This window comes from Sceloporus occidentalis, unplaced genomic scaffold (assembly GCF_023333645.1).
Source record: "Sceloporus occidentalis isolate IW3139 unplaced genomic scaffold, rSceOcc1.0.p SCAF_4, whole genome shotgun sequence".
NCBI lineage: Eukaryota > Metazoa > Chordata > Lepidosauria > Squamata > Phrynosomatidae > Sceloporus > Sceloporus occidentalis.
In genome coordinates, this window is record NW_028316984.1 from 47,362,836 (window position 1) to 47,387,566 (window position 24,731).

General features: G+C 43.0%; 1 protein-coding gene across 3 annotated transcripts in view; it reads right to left on the reverse strand.

Annotated features, from left to right (window-relative positions):
• The window catches only part of GALNT5 (polypeptide N-acetylgalactosaminyltransferase 5), a 46,046-nt gene that overhangs the window by 16,272 nt on the left and 5,043 nt on the right, over window positions 1-24,731 (reverse strand). For 2 of the 3 annotated variants that reach the window (XM_089519988.1, XM_089519990.1), the window contains exons 2-7: window positions 16,892-17,058; window positions 15,873-15,992; window positions 10,049-10,184; window positions 8,991-9,110; window positions 8,197-8,314; window positions 6,509-6,832 (exon numbers count right to left, since the gene is read on the reverse strand). In XM_089519988.1, the coding sequence (XP_089376114.1) occupies window positions 6,509-6,832; window positions 8,197-8,314; window positions 8,991-9,110; window positions 10,049-10,184; window positions 15,873-15,992; window positions 16,892-17,058 (985 nt within the window). The remainder of the gene's footprint in view (window positions 1-6,508; window positions 6,833-8,196; window positions 8,315-8,990; window positions 9,111-10,048; window positions 10,185-15,872; window positions 15,993-16,891; window positions 17,059-24,731) is intronic. The other variant, XM_089519989.1, reaches the window with a different exon arrangement.

Genomic DNA, 24,731 nt, shown 5'->3' on the forward strand with positions numbered 1-24,731 from the left:
CTAATTTGCCCCCAACAATCTGGGTACTCATTTTAGCGACTTCGGAAGGATACAAGCCTGAGTCAAGCTTGAGCCTTTTTGCTGGTCTTGAACTCGCAACCTTGTGGTTTTGAGTGAGTGCCTGCAGTACAGGCATCAAATGAATAGAAGTAAAACCATTATCATGGAACAACCCATCATACGAATGGACTGAAAACTTAGGTTTCAGCGAATTCTAAACCATTCATTTGGGGAAAAGATCTTTCCTTTGCATTGCTCCTTTCTAGCCCTTCAAAGTGCATTTTGGAGTATCACCACTACTTTTCTTGTGACAATTAGTACCGTCAGCCCTTCTTATACACAGATTTTTTTATACACGGATTCAAGCATACACGGTTTGAAAATGTTCCCCAAAAGTATAAATTTCAAATATCAAACCTTGATTTTCCATTTTTTATAAGGGACACCATTTTGCTATGTCATTATATTTAATGGGACTTGAGTATACACGGATTTTGTTATACACGGGGGATCTTGGAACCAAACCCCAGCATATAAACAAGGGTCCACTGTATCTACAACATTAGTCCTCCTACTCTTATTTCAGGCCCAGTATCCAGCATAACGTACTCTAGAGATGAATATAGAACAGACTGAGATGGATTAATTTGACTGATTTGCAGTAGATAAAAGCAAGGCTTTCTAACTTCCATTTGTCTGACAAAAATGACAACAATTGGCACCGCCACTGCATCCCAAGTTTCTCTTTCAATCCTGGCTCCAGTTGATGGATCTAAGGGTTCTAATGAGAAACAAAGTAGACACTGCAAGCCTGAGCTCTACCCCACTCTTGCCTGATATTAAGGAAAACAAGCAAAGACTAATATGTTTAAGAGGCCAGGATATGATCAAGTGTCAGAAATGAATATGTAATAACCATAATAGCTGTCCAGACACATATGGACCATTTGATGGGGAAATGCATATTAAGCAACCATGAAATGAAGGATATTAAATATTAATTGGTATATCTGATATACCATACCATCCTAAACATGCTTTCTCACCCCCAAATTTAGATGATTTATTGGTTGAGTTGCATTTTAATTAGATGAGTTGAAAGCCTGAAGCTATTCGAATTGGTGGAAGGCTGTAACAGGGACTGAAAAATAAAAATTAAATATGTAAGTACTTATTTATTAAGATTACAACCTTATATACACTTAACTAAACAGAAGTTCCATATACTGAGTGTGAGTATGCGTGTGTGTATGTATATATAGGCATGGTACAGCAACCACATGGTCCCTAACCCTAGCACACCGTAACAATGGCAGCACCCTGTGTACACGGGTGCCACATTGTTACATAAGCGCCGTAACAATGGCGTTGCTGCACAGCACTTACATAATGAGTGTGCCAGTGGTGCACTTGTTACACTGCCCCTGCAGCTTTAAAAGAACCCGCTTTTTGTGGGTTCTTTTTCCTCCACAGGTAAGCCGCATGGTTTGGCAGCTGCGGCTTCCCTGCAGAGGAAAAAAGCAGCCACCGCTCCGGACATCAAGTCAGGTATGTACTGGGCGACAGACAGACAGACAGACAGACAGACAGACAGACAGATAGATACACAAACACACATATACACACATATATAGACTGACTGTCTAAATTGTTAGATGTTTTATACTTTCTTTGCTATCTGCAAAAGGCACACATAAGAAAGTTTGGGTGATATGCAGATTTGTGCAGAATCAGCCAACATTAATCTACAAAAAGTCTTGAGTTTGTCAACAGTGCTAAAACTGGTTGTGCAAAGTTTCTTTTTACTTTAAATGTTATTTAGTTTTGCACATACAATGATGGGAGTTATCTCTATTCTTACCCCCACCTATGCTGGGAACAGGTAAGAATGCAATTTGCAACAGTTGACCTTATGCAGTCAATTTGGTTGCCCAACTCATCATAACAGCAATCTTCCATCTTAAAATTAGCTTGCCAAACCAAGACTAATTCACAATTTTAAACAAACTCTTCTGGGTTAATGATGTGAGCTGTAATTTGTTAAAGCAAAGGTCAAAAAAATAAATACAAATAAGTAGCTAAGCCCTCCTGCTGTCATCAGAGCTCTGTCTGCTAATGGATTTGGAAGATGACTGACTGACTGATTGCAGATTGCATTTTTCCAGTCATATGCTAAATTGACTGTCAAGTATCTTTTTCTTGTTCATGCCTCACAACATACATTCCTAGTGACAGAATTGAAATATATAGCTATGTTAGTCTGGAAAATCGGTATGCAAAGGGATCTTGTAGCAACTTTGAGACTCACTGAAAAAAAGAAGCTGGTAGCATGAGCTCTCATAGACTTGAGTTTACTTCCAATTTTATAAAAGCTCATGGTAGTTAGTCACAAAGGTGCTAAAAGATCACTTCACATACACTGCTAGTGATATTCATCCCTGGCTGGTGGCACAGAACTTGAATATGCCAATACTCTTTCGATAGGGTGGCCAAAAGCCAAAGTGGATATTATCCTTGCGTGTTTATCTGCTGAGCAAAAGAGGGAGTTTTTCTTGGTGTACCATTCAGGGTAAAGGTAAAGGTAAAGGTATTCCTCATTGACAAGGTTGTCAAGACATGTCTGATCATAGGGAGCAGTGCTCGTCTCTGTGATTAAGCCAAAGAACCAGCGTTGCCAGAGACTATTCCATGATCATGTGGCCAGATTGACTGCACAGAATGCTGTTTACCTTCCCAATGAAGTGGTACCTATTTATCTACTTGCATTTGCATGCTTTCAAACTGATAGGTTGGCAGAAGCTGGAACTAGTGATGGGAGCTCACTCCATCATGCAGTACTCAGGCCTTGAACTGCCAACTTGACAATTTTGCAATCTTGCAATCAACAGAGTCAGCGTCTTAACTTGAGCCACTGCATTCCTTTAAAATGGCATTGAAATAAGTTGAGATTCCTTTGAGTTCAGGCAGAGAATAAAGTTCCACTGGCAAATCTATGTGGATGATGGAGGCAACAGCAACAGTAGTGTGGTGCATCACACAACCCATCAGTGGTCATTCCAGTCATGGTGCAACTGCAGCCATATATAAAGGGATGCAGTGGCTCAAGTGGTTAAGATGCTGACTCTGTTGTATTCAGGCTACTTTTGTACAAATAGCTTTTTCTGCCCAACTAGTAAAGGAACAGTAGCTCACTCCTGCACCATTTGCAATTGTCCATCCTCCTTGAACTGTATTATTCAATAAACAGTGACTTACAGTGCATCCACATCACAGAAATAATGTATTTTGATACCATGGTAAGTGCTGTACCTCCTCCTATGGAATCTTGGGGTTGTAGTTTTACTAAGTCTTTAGCCTTCTCTGACAAAGAGAAGCTGTCAGATGGAGATATGACAGTTAAAGTTGTGTCAAACTGCATTATTTTTACAGTGTAGACATGCCTAAGACAACCCTATTACAGAGTTTTCTGGGACTGAGAGCAAAATCATGAGAGTGGGTTTCTATGACCAAGTGTGGAATTGAACTTTGGTCTCCAGAGTCATTGTCCAATGCTCAAACCACTACACTATGCCGGCTTTCTATCATCTTAGAGTCACCATAAGTCAGAAAAAACTTGAAGGCACACAACAACAACAAAAACAACAACAATAACAACAACAACAAAATGCTGTGTCTTAATTTTCATTCCTATGTTTGAACCCATCTAGTGAAGAGCAAACTCTCCCTGGACAGTATTTAGAATGGGCCTGTGTAAAGAAATTGTTTTGTTGTTGTTTTTAAAATGGAATTGAAATAAGTTGAGATTCCTTTCAGTGCAGGCAGGGAATAAAGCTCCACTGGCAAACCTACATGGATGATGGAGGCAACAGCAACAGTAGTGTGGTGCATCACATAACCCATCAGTGGTCATTCCAGTCATGGTGTAACTGCAGCCATATAGCTGTTGGCTTTACATTGGCCTGTTGTGCAGAAAACAAATGAGGAAACTGCTAGTGTAACTGGATATGTACATGTATAACCAGGGTGGGAATTATGTGGCCCTCCAGATATTGCTGAACTGCAGCCTCCTGCATTCATCACCACTGATTATGCAGGCTCAGACTGCTAGGAGCTGCAGCTCAACATCTTGAGGACCACACAATTCCCATCTCTGGAGTAAGGGTAGAACCACCAGTATAAATGGAAGTTATACCAGTGTAATGCTGCAAAAGGATTCCAGCCATAGTTCCCTCCCACCCCCTGAAGCACAACATTCAAATACTGGTATCCCACTTGGGAAAATGGCAAAGCTTTAAAGCCTTTACCATCATTGTCTTCTTTCCTTCCTCTCAAACCTACAAAATGGTGTCAGAGGCAGCAGAGGTAGCCTTATGGGAAGGCCCCAGTTAGGCCAGGTAACTGCTGAAGCAACATCTCAGGTGCAAAAAGTCATAGGTAATATATTTTCTACAGTTTCCAATGACCTACCAGAAGTTATGGGAACTATAACCATGTGCTTGGACTGATGTGGTATATAGGTGCAGCAGGATAACCATTATACAAACCTGGACATACTAAATCTTTTTAAACTTTGGAAGCTAAGCAGGGTTAGGCTAGTACTTGGAGCAGAGGTCACCAGGGAATACTAGAGCTCTCCAGAGAAAGCTACAAAAGACTCCCAGTTGAAATCATGGACAGATGTTACCCACCAGAGCTGGTAATAATGGGCAAGGCTGAAAAATAGTATGATTGACTAATACTATAACTGGAAGTCATTATATTCCTATGATCACAGGTGCCAAGAACTGTTGAATATATAGTTCTTGTGGATACTGATGTACTACAGGAAGTGGATGTTGGATATTTCTTGGTATAGAGGATGTTATTACCGCAGTATCAAGGTCCAAATGAAGGAGGTCAGTCTCTACAGATTCTACATCTTCTGCAGGTCAAGTTTAGTTGTAGGGGGAAAAAAGAGAGTTGCATCGGGGAGTTCTGGGACTAGGGTTAAGTCCAGTATGAAAATTATCAGGCCTGAACGCCATTCTGGTTTGCACTTCATTCTTAATATACTGTACTTCAGATAGATCCTTGCATCTGAGTTTCCAAGACACTCCCATTATAAACACACTCCTAGTTATAGCACTTAAATTAACACAGGAATTATTGAGTTGATACTGGAAGTTCACTAGGATGAGTTATATAATTGGTTTGGCCTTTGGAGTATGATACAAACAATTCCAATTTTATTCCTGAAAGGAGAAAAATGAATTTCTAGTGCACTCTAGTGGTTAGAAGTATGAAATCCTAAAGGAAGCCTGTTTTGAATAAAAGAAAAAAGTTAGGAATTTAAGGGAGGAATCTAAAAAAAAGGAGGAGGAAGAGAAGGAGGTTGGAATTCAGTATTGCAGTTATGGATGAACATCCTCGCATTATAGATCTGTAACTGATCTGTAGTTACAAACACTATTTAGCCAAGATCCTGACACTATTGCTTCAATCATGAATGCCTTCCCAGGCCAGTGCTGGGAAGAAGGTCTTTTCATCAGTAGCTGAATTACCAAATCAGGGCACAGGAGAATGCTTTTACCCACATCTACCAGGAATTAAGGCTACACTGAGGATTTGCATCAGGGGTCCTGCTTCTGATTTGTACAGCCTTGCTGGTGGCCAGGAAGGTGGTCTCAATGTCAATCGACACCTAGACTGCCAAGCGAAGGGACCTTCTTTGTCCAATTTGGTGGATGTCTGCTAAAGCAGGTCTTTTGAGGTGGGGGGTTGGGCCAAGAGATGTTGTTAGTTACATATACACAACTAAATAGGCAATGCAGAATTCTGGTCCTGGCATTTAGGGAAAATACCAAAGGGGGGATCTCTTTGAAAGCAACAAAAATTACTTTAGTGCTCAGTTGTGGTCCTAAGAATCAGTGCTGAACATGACTGCATTGCAGATTGTGGATTACAAGAGCTGTAGAGCTGCTATAAGACAAGGCCTTCTGCTGGGCCATATATCTTATTCAAGAAAAGAGAGAATTTGAGCTTGCTAATCTTTAACGTTACACACACAGGCTGCAATTCTGCATGGCTCAGCATAGGGTAGTCTTTCTATGCCACATTGAGTCATTTACGTATTATCTTTCTATCTACCTATCTATCACAGAGCTACTGAAGCCCCTCCCCTCCACAGCCATTCATGCCTGAAGGAACGGAAGGGGGTGGATCACTGAAATGTACATTTTTACAATCAGGACAGGAGAACAAGAGCTTATAGAATTTGTACTCCAAAAAGTAACTTGCAAAGCTTTGAGCAGGAAGAAAACAGCCCTTTTCCACTATATGTCCCCAACATCTGGTTCTCACAGATACGCTGTTCTTGAACAAAACATTTCTATTTAGCTGTCATATCTAACAGCCACCTGTTGGTACACCTGTCACTGTTGTGAATACACTGTTATGGTTAACTTCTTTGAAATGCAGAAAGTGTCATGCATTTAGTTATGACAAATAGATGTTGTTAAAATGAACATACCAGCCCACTAGCTTTAACAAGGGGGGCTTCTAAATCAGGGTAGACATTCTCCAGATACCATTTGAAGCTTTTGCACTGAAGCTGCTTCCTTAGTTCTTTCTGTTGAGTCAAGTCTCCAACGTCCAAATTTTTCTTGATGAGATGGTAACCATGTCCATAGAAAAGATCCTTGTATTCATCAAGCCAAACCTCTGCAACACGGGCCAAATTCCTCTCCACTGTAGTGAGGCGGTCCTTAGGGAAGGAGTAGGGGTTATCATTCCTGAAAATGTGACCCACTCTGGAGCATGGGATGATTTCAATTTCCCCCCCACACATCCAAACCTGGTAGAAAGAGGGAGAGTAAGATCAGATGTAAGTATTGGCAAATGCTTTTGGCCATGTACCTTACCATTGGAGACATCAACTTTTAGCTTAATTTGCTAATGGTAATTATGTAAGGAGATTCTATACTACATCAACTCCATAATATCTCAGACCATTATTATAACTTCCAAATGTACAAGCAAGTTTAGAGCCACTTCTCCATTTTTATTTTATATCTGCTCAGCTTGTCAGCCTCTAGTGGCAGAGTCCTCCAGGGACAAAGCAATGGCTGCAGCTTTGGTTTGTCAGCTCATGGTCTGCACAAACCAGGGGACAGTATCTAATAAACATCTTTTGCTAGGGGAAGTTCTTTCTACCAGTGGGATCAGGAAGAGTTGAATTTGCTTCCTCTTGGAGATGCATCCTAATAGTCCTTTAAAATCACTCTGGTAGGTTGGGAAGCAGGCTCAAATTAAAAGTTCAGATGCTCCAAGGGCCACATTGAATTTAGGCCATGGTTGATAAACTAATTTCAGATTATCCTGTCTGATTCTAAGCTGCCACAAGATCACACTCCATGATCTGTTGATTCAAACAATACATTAAATCGCAGTGAGGTTTCTTAGCCATAGTTTCCTCTACTATATTTGAACTTGCTGTGAGCCACCATGTGATCTGTCCCCTTTTAATTCTTCACTTCTGGGTTGATGAAAGAGTCTGCAGATACTTTTTTGGTTGAAGGTTATACTTCCAATGAGAAGCTTTGCTTGAAAGCTATATACAGACTTTACAATTATGACGGGAGGGAATGAAGGATAAGCTGTATTCATTACAGGAAAAACAAATGAAGTGAACAACTATCAATGATGGCTTATGCTTTGACTTTAAAGTGTCACAAGCGCTGCACTAGTTTATACATCACCATCACTCATTCATTCATTTACATCTCACCATTTTCCCAGTAATGAGTCTCAAGGCGGCTAATAACATTTTAAAACAATACAAATTAAAAACACTACAAAGGTTAAATGAAAGTATAAAATTACAGTTAAACAATGATATATTAAAATAATTAAAATACATTGGTCACTTGCCTTACGTGGGGGATCCATTCCTGACCCCACAGCGTAAGGCTAACCCCTGTGAATATGGAGGGCCAAGTGTATTTTGTGTCACTGACAACAATGCATTGCTTGCTTATGACCACTGCTTTTGACCTTTTATCTCTACTAAAGAGAATGGGAAGTCACTACATATTCAGGACTCTGCATAAATTCATTTCATTGATACTGGATCTTGGTGACTATTAATCTGATGGTCATTCAAGTGCAAAATAATGGCGGGGGTGGGGGAGTAAAACAATTCTGGTATATGCAACATACCTTGAATGAGATCTCCATGTTTTCACCTCCCCAAACATCAAGTCCAGGATCATATGTCCCGAGTTCAAAAAAGTATTTCTTATCAATAGAGAATAAGCCACCTGCCATCACAGGACACCTAATAATTGAACCAGATTCAGATATGTACTTTTTCAGGTAATAAATACATTACTATTATAGAAATTTTTACCAAAAATAGGTACACAGAATATAGCACAGGCTGCAATCCTGCAAGGCTCAGCATAACGTTGTCTTTCTATGCCACATTGAGTCATTTACTTGCTATGTTACATGCTTATACCTCTTCCTCTACAGTAGAGATGGGGAATATGTTGTCTCACAACTCCCACCAGCCGCGACCACTAGCTAATTGTGGATAGCCAGTGATTCCAGAAATTGAGCAGGAGTCTCTAAGTGTGTTATAAACCCTGAAATATATTTTTGTTAGACTGAGGATGTCTGGAATACAATGTACATAAGCTGCCTTGCCATTTCAAAAACTTCTAGAACTAGAGATCTTAAGAGGCAACTGCACCTAACCAAACAAGGTCAGAGACCTTGCCCACCTGGTAGCTTTTAAAAAGCATCTCCCTGTTCATGGTTATGCATGCATCTTCCATTAAGATTCTCATAGCTGTGTATTATGTGATGCTTGTTTGGATCCAAGAAAGAACCGGTTTCTACATAATATAACTATAATATAAAAATCATATATACATCTTTCTCACATCCTTCCTGTTTAGGGTTTAAGAAGCAGTTTCTCTCAGAAAAAAAACTTAACTTTATGTACTTACCTGATTATATCAGTTTCCTTCATCTTATATTTCTCAATGACATCTGGAGGAATTGGTTTCCACCCAAAATTCATTGGCCAAGTAAAAATGCCACGTTGAAAACTGTCCACAGTCATGTAGCTAAAGGAATGAATTCATAGTAGCCATTAACTTCAGAAGGAGAAACTACAGGCTAACTATAAAGTAGATATATTTTTAGAGTGTGGGTGTAAGGTAATAATGGATAAAATAAAATTAAAACAATCTCATTGCAAATTGTGAAATGGTGAATTGCTTAAAATCACAAAACTTGTAACATGTTTTCTTATTTGATTTCATTTTCAAGTGAATCTTCAGGATTACAAGAAGCATAAGAAGAGAAAGGATTTGGTACAGAAAGATGTTCCAAGTCAGCTATTCTAGGCATTATACCTGAACAGGATATATAGCAAACTGTGTAATGAGCAGAACATGGAAGTTGCCAAACTGAAGAAATAAAGCAGTTTGACACCAGTTTAACTGTCATGACTCAATGCTATGGAATTCTGGGATTTGAAGTTTGGTGAGGAACCAGAGCTTTCTGGTAGGGAAGGCTAAATATCTCACAAAACTACAAATTCCAGAATTCTATCACATTGAGTTGTGGATTTTAAGTGGTGTCAAAATTTCTGCAAAAATCTTCAAGTTACCTTTCTGCAACAATCTTCAAACCAGAATGTAACTTTTCCAAACTAAACTGAGGAGTGTGTGTCATCGCACAGCCTGTGCCCATGTTCAATACCACATACTGAGGAAGAAGTTCAGAAGAAAGTTTTTATGTGTGCTTAACCGAATGCAAAAGTCCCAATGTATTCAGGATCTGTACTTTTACTCTTGTTCACACGCACACAGATGTCTCCTTCTGACATTTCCTATACACATGGGCAGGCCAAATGGACAAGGCTGATTTATGAAGGGACATCTAGGAGCACGGTAAGTGTTTGGAACCCCATACCTCATTAACAAATGGAGAACTCCTCTCCTATCCACCATAATCATGTCTGATTAAAGGCACGCAATATGGAAGAGATCAACATCACCTCATGTCTTTGTCACTGATCACTTCAATAACAGGACAAGGAACTTTTTTTCTGTTTAAATGGATCCTCTCCAAAAGTGGCTCCAGCCACCCTACATTGCATTCCACGTGAGAATCTAAAAATGTCAGTACATCCCCTAAAAGGTAAAAATAAAAACAAATTATTTCCATCAAGACAGGTGAGCTGGCACAACTCTGAAAGCCTTACTTGACGGCCTCTTATGGAGGATGGTGATAGAGAATTGGGGATAACAACAGCAGTGGTATTCTATCAGTGTACTGTTCTGAAGAGGGATCTGGGGGGAAAACCATACCTAGACAAGAATTTCACAGGGAGCAATGCCTAAGACATCCACTAATATGCTTTTGCAGACGAAACAAGAAAGAACTATAAAATACATTCATGCTAACAAATATCAACTGATCAGGTTATACATGCTTTTCAACCTTCTTCTTATACACAGCAATGAAGTAAGCCACTCTTTTTGCCATTTCACTAAAAAGTTGTATGCTGTGGCAATTTAAAGGCAGCTGTACAGTATTTCCCACATTAATGCCAATTCATAAGAATGCCTCCATAGCTTGCAACTCTGCAGAAGTTGAATTGTCAGTTTATTCAAGTCATCAAACACACATGACGGTATGAATTAGCTGAGTTGGAAAATATTGTCATACAGTTTGTATCTTATTAATATAATTTTCCAAATATTGAATCATGCTGACATAATAAGATATTAATGTTAATATAAGGATAGCTAAGATATATCTACTGATGAGTGAACTTTCATCAACATGAACTGGAGCAGTGTTGGAGTGGTAAACTGAATTATATGTGAACAGCAACTAGTATCGATGACTAAAATATTTTCTGTTCACATGCAATTGGCACCATAAGTGAGAGAAGGTATTTTAAGAGGATATAATGTTTAATTTGAATTGTATCCATGCACTGCAAGGTACAAATTCAAATAGCAAACCAGGTACAGTGGGCCCTCCACATTTGTTGGGGTTAGAGGGGCAGACCCCCATGATAGTGGAAAAACCACAAATAATAAAAACACTGTTTTTTTTTTTTTAACCTTAGAGAATACCTCTCTATGAATCTTTAGGTCTTCCCAGTGCAAGTCTGTGTTCAGCACCTGCCAGAGGTTGACTACAAAATTATGCTGGGCGACCAATAAAGGTCAGAGAAGCATTCTCTCTAAGAATCTCTAAGTTTTCCAGTGCAACCTCTGGTGGACGTGGACCATAGAATCATGTTGGAGGACCTAGAGCTGTGATGGTGAACTTATGGCATGTGTGCCAGGGATGGCAAGTGATGCCATTTTCCCTGGCATACAGTGGGGAGAGGAGAAGAGGTGCGCACCTGTTCCTCCTCCTTCCAGACCCTCCCTGGCCTCCAGTTGCCTCTTTGGAGGCAGCTGAAGGCCAGGGACAGCTCAGGGGGTGGGGGAGGAGGAACAGGCATGTGCCTCTTCTTCCTCCTTCCTGACCCTTCCTGGCCTCCAGTTGCCTCTACGGAGGCAGATGAAGGACAAGGATGGCATGGGGTGAAGAGGAGGAACAGGTACACGTCTGTTCCTTCTCTACCCGACCCTCCCTCACCTTCAGCTGATTGTCCAGAGCCAGCTGAAGGCTGGGGATGTCATGGGGGACAAGGAGGAAGAGGTGCGAGCCTGCTCCTCCTCCTTCCCAACCCTCCCTGGCCTCCAGTTGCCTCTCCGGAGGCACTCGAAGGCCAGAGATGGCACGGGGGGAGGAGGAAGAAGAGCAACACATCTTTTCCTCCTCTTTCCAGACCCTCCCCCACCTTCAGCTGCCTCTCCAGAAGCAGCTGAAGGTGGGGAACAGCACTGGGAGGGGAGGAAGAGGCACACGCCTGTTCCTCCTCCTTCCCAACCCTCCCCGGCCTCTCTCCAGAGACAGCTGATAGCCAAGGATGGTGCGGGGAGACGAGGAGGAAGAGTCACATCTGTTCCTTTACCAACCCTTCCCAGCTTCCAGTTGTATCTTCAGAGGCAGCTGAAGGCTGGGGACAGCACGGGGGGAGGAGGAGGAGGAACAGGCGTGCACCTCTTCCTTCTCCTTCCAGACCCTCCCAGGCCTTCAACTGCCTCCGGAGAGACAACTGGAGGCCAGGGAGGGTTGGGAAGGAGAAGGCGCGCACCTGTTCATCTTCTTTTCCCTGTGCCAACCCCTGTGCCGGAAGACTTTTTAGTTTGAGCACTCAGCCCCTAAAAGGTTCCCCATCACTGACCTAAAGATTCCTAGAGAGAATATCAAATTCATGAATAATCAAATCTGCAAAAGCCAAAGCCTCAAATGTGAAGGATAACTATATTTATGAATATAGGTAAGTAGGTATATTGGTGCATTGAGAGGGCAAGTCTCTGAGATACTTTAAATGGACTTTGTAAGTGGCACTATATTGTTGTTGGTTTTGTTGTTGTTAAATATATGAATAACAATAACAAAAAAAACAAAAAAAAAACAGTGGCAACAAGATAAAGGAGTGCTGGAGAAATGAACAATACAGTGAAATGGCACTATTTTACAGCTAGTTAGTTGCAACCTTTACTCTGGAGTAAGTCCCACTGAACTCAATGGAACTTACTACTGGATATATTTATATACGATCACACTGTGAAGAGCCAGCATGCTGGAAAGCTACATCGTGATGGCAGGGTTCCCCAGTGGCAACAAGGAGTTTCCTTGTCAGTGGGTGGGAAATTCACGCTGGTTTTTAATTGAAACTGGAAAGGAGTTTTCCAAGATGCTGAATCTATTTGAAGGACTGGGTTCAGGAGCTTGGACAGTTCCTACACAGTTCGGAGTGACTGGATTCACCAGCTCACTGACATGGAAGCCACCAGCCTCTGCATGGGGGCTCACTTCCATGAGACATTCTGTTTGACTTTTGCAGCTTTTACAGCATTTAAAATTACGTTTTTCTTTGTTGATTATTGGGAATTACTGTTTACCAAAATAGTCAAAAGAAAGCTCAAATGAAATCACACACACCCCTCCAAAATATGTTAAAAAACCACATAAAAAGGCTGTGGAGCTAAGTGAGTTGGTCCTGCTACTCAGTCACATTCCTACTGGTCGTTTCTCCACTGGCTGTGCATTTGGAGATTGGGATTGGAATTCACTTGGGAACATCTGCATGCACAGGTCACACTGTGCATGTGGGTCAAAAAGCCATCACTGTACAATGGGCATATTTTGCTGGCAGCAGTGAAAGCAGAGTCATGCAGACAGCATGTTCATCATGCATTGTCTTTGCAAGTAGTGCATTGCCCATTGTGATTGTGCATCCAATACTTTGTATTGCAATTGTGAATCCTATACATTGCTTTGTGATTGTGCATCCACTGCAGTTGTGGTTTGTGTAATGGCACTAGTCACTGTCATGTGTTGCACAATGTTTCTATTCTGCACAAGGGTTTCACAGTGCTACCATAGTACCGTATATTCCGGTGTATAAGACGACTGGGCGTATAAGACGACCCCCAACTTTACAACTTAAAATAGAATGTTTGAGATATACTCACCGTATAAGACTACCCCTCTCTTCCACGATAAGTCAGAAAGGAGCTGAAGGCACACAACAACAACAGCAGCAGCAGCGACAGAGGAGAAAGAGGGGGGAGGAGAAAAAAAGAGAAGGAGAAAGAAGAAAAGCAGGGGAAGAGGAGGGAGACTCCACTACACTCTGAGGAAGGAGTGTGTTCCATGTTTGAAATAACCGCACACACAACATTATTTCACCCGCCTCGACAACTCCTCCCGCCCTTCCTCTTGGTGCATCTACACTTTAGAATTAATGCAGTTTGACACCACTTTAAGAGCTGTTGCTCCATCCTATTGGAATCCTAGGATTTGTAGTTTTATAAGGTCTTTTGCCTTCTCTGCCTAAAGAATGCAGGGGGCTGCTCCAAACTACAAATCCCAGGGATTCTGTATGGATGGAGCCGTGGCAGTTCAAGTGGCTCCTATTAGAATCAAAGCCCAGGAAGCTTTGTGCCAAATCAAAACGTGTTAGGCTGCAACTGCACTGCAGAAATAATCCAGTTTGACATCCCTCTAACTGCCCTGGCTCCGTGCTAGGGAATCCTGGGAATTCTAGTTTTCTGAGACATTTAACCTTCTCTCTCAGCAAACTTTGGTGTGATAAACTACAATTCCCAGGATTTCATAGCACTGGACCATGACAGTTAAAACGGTATGAAACTGGATTGTCTCTGGAGTGAAGATGCAGCCTGAGTTGGATCCAAGACACACTGCAGAAATAATCCAGTTTGAGACTGCTTTAACTGCCCTGGCTCAGTGCTAGGGAACCCTGGGAAGTGTAGTTTTGTGAGACATTGAGACTTCTTTATCAGAAAGAGCTATGGTGCCACAACAAACTACAATTCCCAGGATTCCCTAGCACTAAGCCAGAAGAGTTAAAACGGTCACAAACTGGATTATTTCTGCAGTGTGTTTTGGACCTTCATTATTAAAAATGCTTGTCCAATCCATACTGCAGAAATAATCCAGTTTGAGACCGCTTTAGCTGCCCTGGCTCAGTGCTAGGGAACCCTGGGAATTGTAGTTTTTGAGAAAGCACTCTGGTGCCACAATGAACTACAATTCCCATGCATCTGAGGAAGTACGCTTAAGTCTGGGAAAGCTGCCAACTTTTCTTTCAGTGAGTCTCAAAGGTGCTACAAGAACTATCTCTCTATCATCATCATCATTACTGTTATCATTATTAAATCCAAATGCACCTGCAGAATTGGCAACACTGATATACTGTAGACTCATTCTCTGGGGCTGGGATCTGGAAGTGTGGAGGCAATTATTATTATTATTATTATTATTCCCTTGAAATTCCCTTGAAAAACCAGGGAATCCTGGGAATTGTAGTTTATGAGGGTAGGGGTGGCGGCGACCACTGTCCTCAATCTGATTGGCTGTTAGTGTGACTCCATCCAAATAGGATTGATTGCTCTGTAGCCAGCCTCGCTCTCAGAGTCTGGGCCCCCGGGAAAAGGAGGACAGGAGGGGGAGGGGAGGAAGCAAGGAAGGAAGGAAGGAAGAGAAGAAAAGGAAGAAAAAGGGAAGGAAGGAAGGAAGGAAGGAGGGAGGGAGGGAAAAAAGCAAAGGAGGGAAGGAACGGAAGAGGACGCTTTTTTGCCTTTGGGAGAAGGCTTTCCTGCCGAGGGCTCTCTTTAGGACCCGGCGGCTATCCGGCGTACAAGACGGCCCCCGACTTTGGGGAAGATTTTCCTGGGCTAAAAAGTCGTCTTGTACGCCGGAAAATACGGTATATATCTCCATGCAGGCATTTATGGTATGCTAAGGGAATGTTGGACTGAGGCTTATGACCAGGGTTACTCAGCTTACTGATGTAACACTGATAAAATTATTCCATATGAGGGAGAAATGTGAGCAGCTGAAGATCCTATTGTGATGGGAGAATTTCCAGTAGATATACTTGTATGCACTACTACCCTTTCCTTCTCTCTCAGAACACATGCTTTATGGGAGACACAGCTAGTGTGTTTAACTGCAATTAACTGTTACTCAGTAGTTTCACTGAACTAAGCTTGTATTTTTTGCACACTGGACAGGCAATAAGTTCTCTTGAGAGCAATGGCATTCTCTTTTCAGGAAACTTGCCACAACGCCTGTGATTTAGTTCCATTTATACCAATTCAGTTTAGATGAACCGTATTTTTACTAAATGCTCCCATGACTTTGAGTCTTTTGAAAGTAATAAAGGGGGCAGCAAATAATCAATTAATTACACTCTGACAATGAGACATAACTCTGCTTACCTTTAGCAATCTCTGCTCCAGCCAGTCTTGCTCGTATTAATCCATGCCGTTCTTTGAGATGAAGGATACGGACTTTGGGGAACTGTGCCATGTAGCTGTCTAATTTGTCCTTGAGGTATGCTGGATCAGAATTGAGGAGAAGCAAGTAAATGGACCACAAATTGTCTGTTTCAAAACTCATTAATGAGGGAGTCAGGGAATTAGTAGAACTCAGCCAATGTGCTGCTGACTGTTTAGACTGCTAGGAAATGGCAATAGGCCACCTTCTTCTGATGGCTATGACAGCAACAGTGGCATACCTAGTATTTTTGACACCCGGTGCAGATAATTTTTAATACCTCTCCTCTCTTAAACACCCTTTTCTGTGTCTGACAATGCTGCTGGCTGAAAAAGAAAGGCAGGTGTTTCTCTTTACCACCCAGCCAGCAGAGCTGCCAGACCTGGAAAGCACCCCAATCCCACCTGCCACCCTGTAACCTTTTCTGGGTGTGGCTGAGCTGCTGGGCAAGCAGGAGACTCTCTTCCTGCATGGTCAGCAGAGCCTGGTGTGGTCCACACCAACAGCACTCCCCCAGTGATGCCACTGGACAACAGGTGAGTTATTTTCAATAGGATCATAAAGTACTACTCGACTGCTACACTATCCTTATTACATTGCTGTTATCTACTACTGGCTGTTGACAAATTGGCTCTGGTAAAATGTTGACAGATTAAATAGTCAGTGAGGCAGACAGATTTGTTTTTGTTTTTAAATAGCCCTCTCTATTCACATCAGTTGCCATCTTGTCTTCTTTTAATAATTCTACATAAAATTATTGTAAGTCCCTGTCTAAGTAAGTCTAAGATGCAACCTATCTCTCAAACATCATCACCATAACAGCTTCTGCAGAGCCAGAGCCAGTTGGTGGATTCTATATAAAAGAAACTACCAAAGAATCCTATAACATTTTTCAGAGTACAATCTGAAAACAAAATATATTTTTGTTTTGAAGCCTACTTCATGGAAAACATTGACCTACCTTTTGTGCTAAAATCATCAACCAAAATGATCTCTTTAATAAATTGAGGAGGTGAGCGGTTGAGGACACTGTGAACAGAGCGGAGGAGAGTGGACCAGACTTCATCCACAAAACACATAATAATGCTGGTGGTGGGAAGGTCATTGTGGACCAGGAGATCTGAACATCTACAGTGACAGAAAAAAAGAGCATTAACACAACAGATATAATGCCTACAAGCACATAAGAAACACAGGGACTTTATTTTGTAACTTGCCATAAAATATAAAATTAGTTCTGTCTTTAACTGAGAGAATTGGAGAGTACATAAGGGAACAATCTAGTCAAATAGCAGGACTGGTCTACAATATTTTGATGCCTGAAGTGGAGGATATGGTATCTCATTTCAACACTGGCTACCAGCAACCTCACACTGCATCAGCGGGCAGTGAACAGGTCAGGTGGACAGGCCCAAAGGGATAGCTGTGCACTTTGACACTTCAATACTGCTCTTTGAACCCCAGTAGCCACTGCCTCAGACACTTGGTTCATTCTGCCTAATGGCAGGGTTGGCCCCCATCAAACAGAATTAATACAAATACAGTATGTATTATCACCAAAGCCAAAATATCAGTAATTAAAAAACATTAAGAAGGAGTATGAACTCACATTAAGGAACTATGAAATTTGAACAATCTAAGGAGAATGTGGTAGTTTCAGGAGAATTAATACCAAAAAAAAAAAAAATAGAAAGAAAGAAAGAAAGAAAGAAAGAAGAAAGAAGGAGGAGGATTGGGGTTGAGATTATGATTTGGTCCCATGATGCAAAGATTAAAAGGCAGCATTTGGAACAGTGTGCTCTATTGGGAATAAAATTTCACAAGCAGTCTTAGAAACATAAAGTTGGCTTCATGGGCTATTGAGTCCAACACCTGTTCAATGCAGGATCTCCAGCTAAACCTGTGAGTCCATATCAAAGAGGCAACACTGGTACCTGACATTCTTCAGCAGCAGCACACATGTAAGGTGGAGAGCTTTTCTAAGTCCTATGCTACAAGTGGGACTCTCAGCAGATCCATTGCCGGCCCTTGAAGTGTTCCTCCTGCCCCAGGCTCTGAACTAGCTCTGGCTAGGGCTTCTATAACAAGACAGCTCTTGAGACAGGCACTCCACTGCTTGTATTGCTCCAAATGGCACAAGGAACTCAGTGGCATGCATCCAACATCTCTCTCCCCTTCTTTGGCTCCTGGCTTTTTGGTAAATCAGTACTGCACAAAAGCAACACACATACAAACACCATTGTGCTGTGCCAGAAAGCCTGGATGCCAGATGGGAATGGGTAGCTATGGGTGCTTAGGCTTGATAGTCATCATATACAAATTTTAAATTTCCTCTTCTTCCAGCTGTCCTAAGATTTGTCCTTTCTGCTTGGAGATCTTGGAAACAGGGCAGTTCCTTGAGATTTTATCAAGTAACATGGGATTTAGCAATCCTAATTCCCTAACCCTGACCATATTGGGTAGAGCTGATGGGAAATGGAGTTTAGCAACACCCCAACCTTATCCAGGAGCCTTGTGGAAAATTAAGAAGTGAAATAGACAAATCTCAAGCAATCAGGGCTCCTGGAAGCACTGCAGTCAGATTAGACTCAGTAAACTCATTTGGCAGAAGGGCCTAGCATGGGATGTCTTGCCCCAAGCCCTCTCAAACCTAGAGTGAGCCCTGGAGAAGGACTGGTTTCAGTCCCTGGGCAAAAATGAAAACAAACAGGGAAAAGTCTTCTCTTTAACTGAGAAGATCCCTGTAAAACATACAGACCTTGTGCTGGAATTGTAGTCTCTTACAACTCATGCAGTCTTGTTGCTGGCAAAGAACAGTCCCAAGCCAGCAATAAAAATAAACATCCAGGCTACAGCTTGTAATACTGTCAGCCAGTTTCTGGGTTGAAAACAGCATCCACCTCCTCAGAACAACCCGGGTGGCCAACATAATACAGAAGCACCAAAACCCTCAAATTGTTTTTCCAGAGGCATAAAAAATGGCAATAGCAATGTGCTGTAATAAACTGGAACTGTTTGGGGGAAGTTCTAAGCATGGGTAGCTGGTGATTTCCATCTCATAGTTGCAGTGAATCCACTCTAGGCCCAAACCTTAGAGGAGTGGTCCAAAGGGCAGCACCTATTAACTCCTTTGAGGTTTGGGCAAAAACAATGAATAGGTTCATCGCTCCAACGACATAGGACCCAAGAACCACATCTACGTGTAAGCAGGGTGACCATGAGGCTTTTGCTAAGAAGATCTGAGTTCAGTTCCCCCTGTAACTAAAAGCCCACTGGGCCAATTGTTTGGGAGCTAATCTTCATCACAGTGTTGTAGGGAAGAAAGGGCAATAAATGTCATATAGGTCTCCCTGAGTTCCATGAAAGTGGAACAGCAGACACATGGCAAGGATAGTAACATGGGCGGGGTACAGACCGCCGCTTTGCAGCGGTCTGGCACCGCCGCCAGAAGGTCCGCGGGGGAGCCGGAGCCTTCAAACGGCCCGACTCCCGCGCGGACCGAAAAAAGAAGCTCCAAAATGGAGCTTCTTTTTGCGTCGCGTTTGCGACGTAGCGAGGCGCCAGGGGCGCGCTCGCTACGTCAGCAGCGGCGCGACGCGTCTGGACGCTGTGCGTCCGATGCGTAAAGATGGCGGCGCCCATGTAGAAGGGGCGCCGCCATCTTGTACGGACGGAGTCCGTACTAGACCATGGGGCGTCTAAAAGAGACGCCCCTTTTTTAAAATGGGACGTCCGGAGGACGTCCCAAAGGGCTGTTTAGAAAGCCCCATTGAAAACAACTACAGTATTTATTTATTTATGGTATTTATACCCCGCCCTTCAGCCCTAATGGCTATCAGAGCAGCTTACAATTATTATTTTTAATTAGACGTTTCCCTGCCCTCAGGCTTACAATCTAAAAGACACAATACAAAAGGAGAAGGGAATGGTGCTGGGGAAGGGGATGAAGTCCAGTGGTTCTTCTCTCCCTCTGAGGCCTGGACCAAGGCAGATGGACTGGAGGGAGGGCTCTTCTTACTGTGGTATCAGTATTGAAGACCTTTTAAACTTCTGTCACACACAAGACTTTTTGATAGAATTAACTCACATTGCCAGTGCTAGTTGTCACCACCTGAATTGGAAGCCCCATCTTTATTTGTAAGTTATGTCCCATCTGATTATCAGTGACAGACAAGCATCTCCTCCTTGTGTATGGGTATGTGCCTTCAAGTCACCTTACAAACATTTAGAAGGTCTAATGAATACAAGCCAGCTCATGTTAAGATCAGCAGGGTAGGGATTTCTCTCAATACCACCACCTTCCCAGGCATGGTTGGTGAGGACTTGGGAGAGAGCCTTCTCTTTGGCCTTCTTAGACTAGTACTTCTTTCCACATGAACTCAGATTGGCCCCCTCCTGCTCTTTTTTTCACCGGCAGCTGAAACATACTTATTTAGGCAGGTTTTTGACATGTGTAAATCTACAGCACTATTATTATTATTATTAACCTTTATTTATGAAGCGTTGAATAAAGAATAATAATAATAATAATAATAATAATATGTAGTGTGTATGTGTTTAATGCTTTCATATTTTTATTTTTTTATTGAAATGGTTTTAACTGTGTTGTGTTTTTAGCTGTTATGTTTAAATACTAGTTTTATGTAACTTTTTTAATTTTTGTAATTAATGTTTTGGTTGTATCCTTTTAAAATTATTGCAAGCCTCTCTGGATCCCATTTTTGAAGTAAGGAGGGATATAAATCTGATAAATATATAAATGTTACGATGATAGGCTGCTGGAACTTAGTCTGCTGCCTAGGCAGTACCAAGGGTCTAATGGACATATCATCAACTCATTGCTACCATAACCATTGCTGGGCAAATTTTGATGGAAAAGGGGAAAGGCCAAATTGCAGCACAGAAACAAGCCAACCATGAAATGGGCCTGAACTCTGGGGTGGTCGGAACTCATTTTTATTTTTTGTATTGAACTTTGAGGGTAGAAGGCAAATGCTTGAACTCATCTATCCAAACATTCTGTTACAAATTTAGAAATTACAACTAGGATTTGAAAATGGACACTGGAATTTTCTTAGAAGAGAATACAATGACACTTTAGTAATGGAAACTGTTTTGGTTTGGAAGCACACAGACACACACACTCCTGATCTTATTCCAGATGGGAAGAAAAGCTGGATTTCTAGTGCACTCTAGTGGCTGAGGTCAGAAGTATGAAATCATCACAGTGTTGTAGGGAAGAATGAAGTAGTCATTAAAAACTACAAGGCAAGGAGAGTTAAAACAGTTTAAAAATAACAGTCTGGTGAATGAAGACAAATTACTAGAACATCTGTTTAAAATCAACAAACCTTTGGTCAAAAACATACTGCAGAAATAATCCAGTTTTAGAATGCTTTAACTGCCCTCGCTCAGTGCTAGGGAATCCTGGGAATTGTAGTTCATTGTGTCTGAAATTGTTACATTTGTATCAACAAATTCATAAGTAACAGAATGTTGTGTATATTTACACTGTACATACTACATTTCTACACACTATTGTACATATTGTATTTTGAGTAGTGAGATACCAAGAGAGAAATGATAGAATCATAGGGTTGGAAGAGACCACAAGGGCCATGAAGGAAGACACAATCAAAGCATCCCGACACATGGCTATTCAGCCTCTACTTAAAAACCTCCAAAGAGGGACACTCTACCACAGTCCAAGGCAGCATATTCCACTGTTGAACAGCCCTTACTGTCAGGAAGTTCCTCCTAATGTTGAGATGGAATCTCTTTTCCTGTAGCTTGAATCCATTGCTCCAGGTCCTAGCCTCTGGAGCAGCAGAAAACAAGCCTGTTCCATCCTCAAAATGACATCCCTTCAAATATTTAAACATGGGCTATCACGTCATCTCTTAACCTTCTCTTCTGCAGGCTAAACATACCCAGCTCACTAATCTGCTTCTCCTAAGGCACTGATCCCAGACCTTTCACCATGTTGGATATGCTTCAGCTTGTCAACATCCCCATTGAATTATGGTGCCCAGAACTGGACATAGTATTCCAAGTGAGGTCTGAGCAAAGCCGAATAGAGTGGTACTATTATTTCCCTCTATCTAGACCAGGGGTAGGCAACCTTTTTGAGCCGGGGGCCGGGTTGCTGTCCCTCAGACAACTGGGGGGCCGAAGCCGGGGGGTGGAGCTTCCACCCTCCAGGGGCGGAGCCGCACATGGGGGTGGAGCTTCCACCCTCTGGGGCGGAGCCGCATGCCAGGGTGGAGCTTCCACTATCCAGGGGTGGAGCCACATGTCAGGGGCGGAGTTTCCACCCTCCGGGGGTGGAGCCATATAATAATAATAATATTTGCAAGAAGCTACTAGGCAATGCCATAACACAGGAAAAATGCATGCACACTGTCTCAACCCAGAAAAGAGCAAGCAAGTCCATGTGGGGGGATTTTGCAAAGAGAATACCAAAGGATAACAACAATAATAATAGCAATATTTGCAAGAATGGAAGCGACTAAGCAAGGCCACAAAACAGCAAAAAATGCATGCCACTGTCTCAACCCAGAAAAGAGAAGCAAGTCCATGTGGGGGATTTTGCAAAGAGAATACCAAAGGATAACAACAATAATAATAGCAATATTTGCAAGAATGGAAGCGACTAGGCAAGACCACAAAACAGCAAAAAATGCATGCCACTGTCTCAAACCACTTTCTTTCTCTCCCTTCCTTCCTTCCTCCCTCCCTCCCACCCTCTCTCTCTCTCTCCGCCCCTCCCTCCCTCCCTCTCTTTCCTTTCCCTCCCACCCACCCTTTTTCTCTCTCTCTCTCCTCCCCTTCCTCCCTCCCTCCCACCCTCCCTCCCTCCCTCTCCTCTCCTCTCCCTCCCACCCTTTCTCTCTCTCTCTCTCCTCCCCTCCCTCCCTCTATTTCCTCTCCCTTCCACCCTTTCTCTCTTTCTCTCTCTCTCTCCTCCCCTCCCTCCCTCTCCTCTCCCTCCCTCCCTCTCTCTCTCCTCCTCCCCTCCCTCCCTCCCTCTCTCTCTGCCTCCTCCTCCTTCCCCCCACCCCTCCATTTATAGGAGGGAGGAGGGAGGGTGGAGCCAGGAGGGAGGTGGGCGGCGCCCATTGGAAGGCCCGATGCGGCTGCTGGAGCCCCGTTTCTGGGCTCCGGCTGCCGCATCGGGCCTCCCAGAGGCCCGGTGCTGCTGCTGGAGCCCCGATTCAGGGCTCTGGCTGCCGCATCGGGCCTCCCAGAGGCCCGGTGCGGCTCCTGGAGCCCCGTTTCTGGGCTCCGGAGGCCGCAGCGGGCCTCCTAATGGGTGCCGCCATTTTGCCCTTCAAAATGGCGGCTGGAGCGGCCAAAATCGGCGGTGATTTCGGAGGCAGGAGGGACCGGGGGCCGGCAGAAAGGCGCCTGCGGGCCGCATCCGGCCCACAGGCCGGAGGTTGCCGATCCCTGATCTAAACACTATACTCCTGTTGATACAGCTTAGAATTCATTGGTTTTCTTAGCTGTCACATCACATGTCTGACTCATGCTCAGCCCATGATCCACTAAGGGCCAGAACAGATGCTGCCCCTGAAAGAGCCGGGTGGGCGCTAGGCAACTGCACACCGTGGCCTCAATCCAGCAGGCTTCCAGCCCAAATAGGAGTGGAAAAAGTCATCTCCTATTTGAGGTTAAAAAAAAAAGCCTCCCCTTCACCTCTAGAGCTGGCTTTTTGCCGGCTCTGGGTAAGTGGTGTCTGAACGCCATGCCCCCAAGTCACCCAGATGCTAGCCAGCATATAATTGCTGGCACGGCTTCTGGGCAAGTCAGGAGCATGTCATGTCTAAATGCCACACCCCCTAGCCAGGTAGAAGCCGGCTTTACTGAGCTGTCTGTTTCAGCCCTAAGACTCCTAGATCCCTTTCACATGTACTGTTGCCAATAGTATCCCCATCCTATATCTGTGCATTTAATTTTTTTTCTGCCCTACCTTACATTGCTCCCTGCTGAAATTGATTTTGTTAGTTCTGATGCAGTTTTCTAATCTGTTAAGGTCATTTTGAATTCTGATCCTGTCCTTTAGGGTATTAGCAACCTCTCCCAGTTTGGTGTCATCTGCAAATTTGATAAGCAGGCCCTCTATTCCTTCTTTCCAATTACTGATAAAGAAATTGAATAGCACAGGACCAAGGACACAACTTTGTGGCACCCTACTAATTACTTCTTTCCAGGATGAAGGAGAGTCATTGCTGAGCACCCTTTGGGTTCAACTGGTCAACCAACTACAAACCCAACTAACAGCATCACTGTCTAGCCCACATTTTACTAGCTTGTTTGGAAGAATATCATGGGAAACCTTGTGTGTAGATGCTTGTGAAGAAGGTGTAGTTGAACAGAAACATTGGCTGTGCATTCCTAAAGCCAGTCCTTCTCAGGTGTGTTTACTCTCTGGGAATAAACATATGGGAAGCAGGCAAACTGCAGAACATATCTATGTGCATTCATAGCAGGGGCAGGAGAGACAGCTTGATTTTGAATCCCACCTGTGGTACACTGAACGTATGCTTCCCTGACCAGAATTACATATTCACATCTACCTGGGGTGCCAGGGATTGCTTGCACCTGGGATTCTCTGCATGCAAAGTATGTGCAGTACTGCAGAACAATGCCACCCACAAGCCCCTGACAATATGAACAGAAGCATTCTTCAGTGGTTCAGAGACTCTAAAGAGATTCTAAGAAATGCAGCAAACAAGGACAGAGTCGCCTGCTGAGGCGTTGTTTCCCACCCAGCATTCATTGTCCACAGAATGAATTTT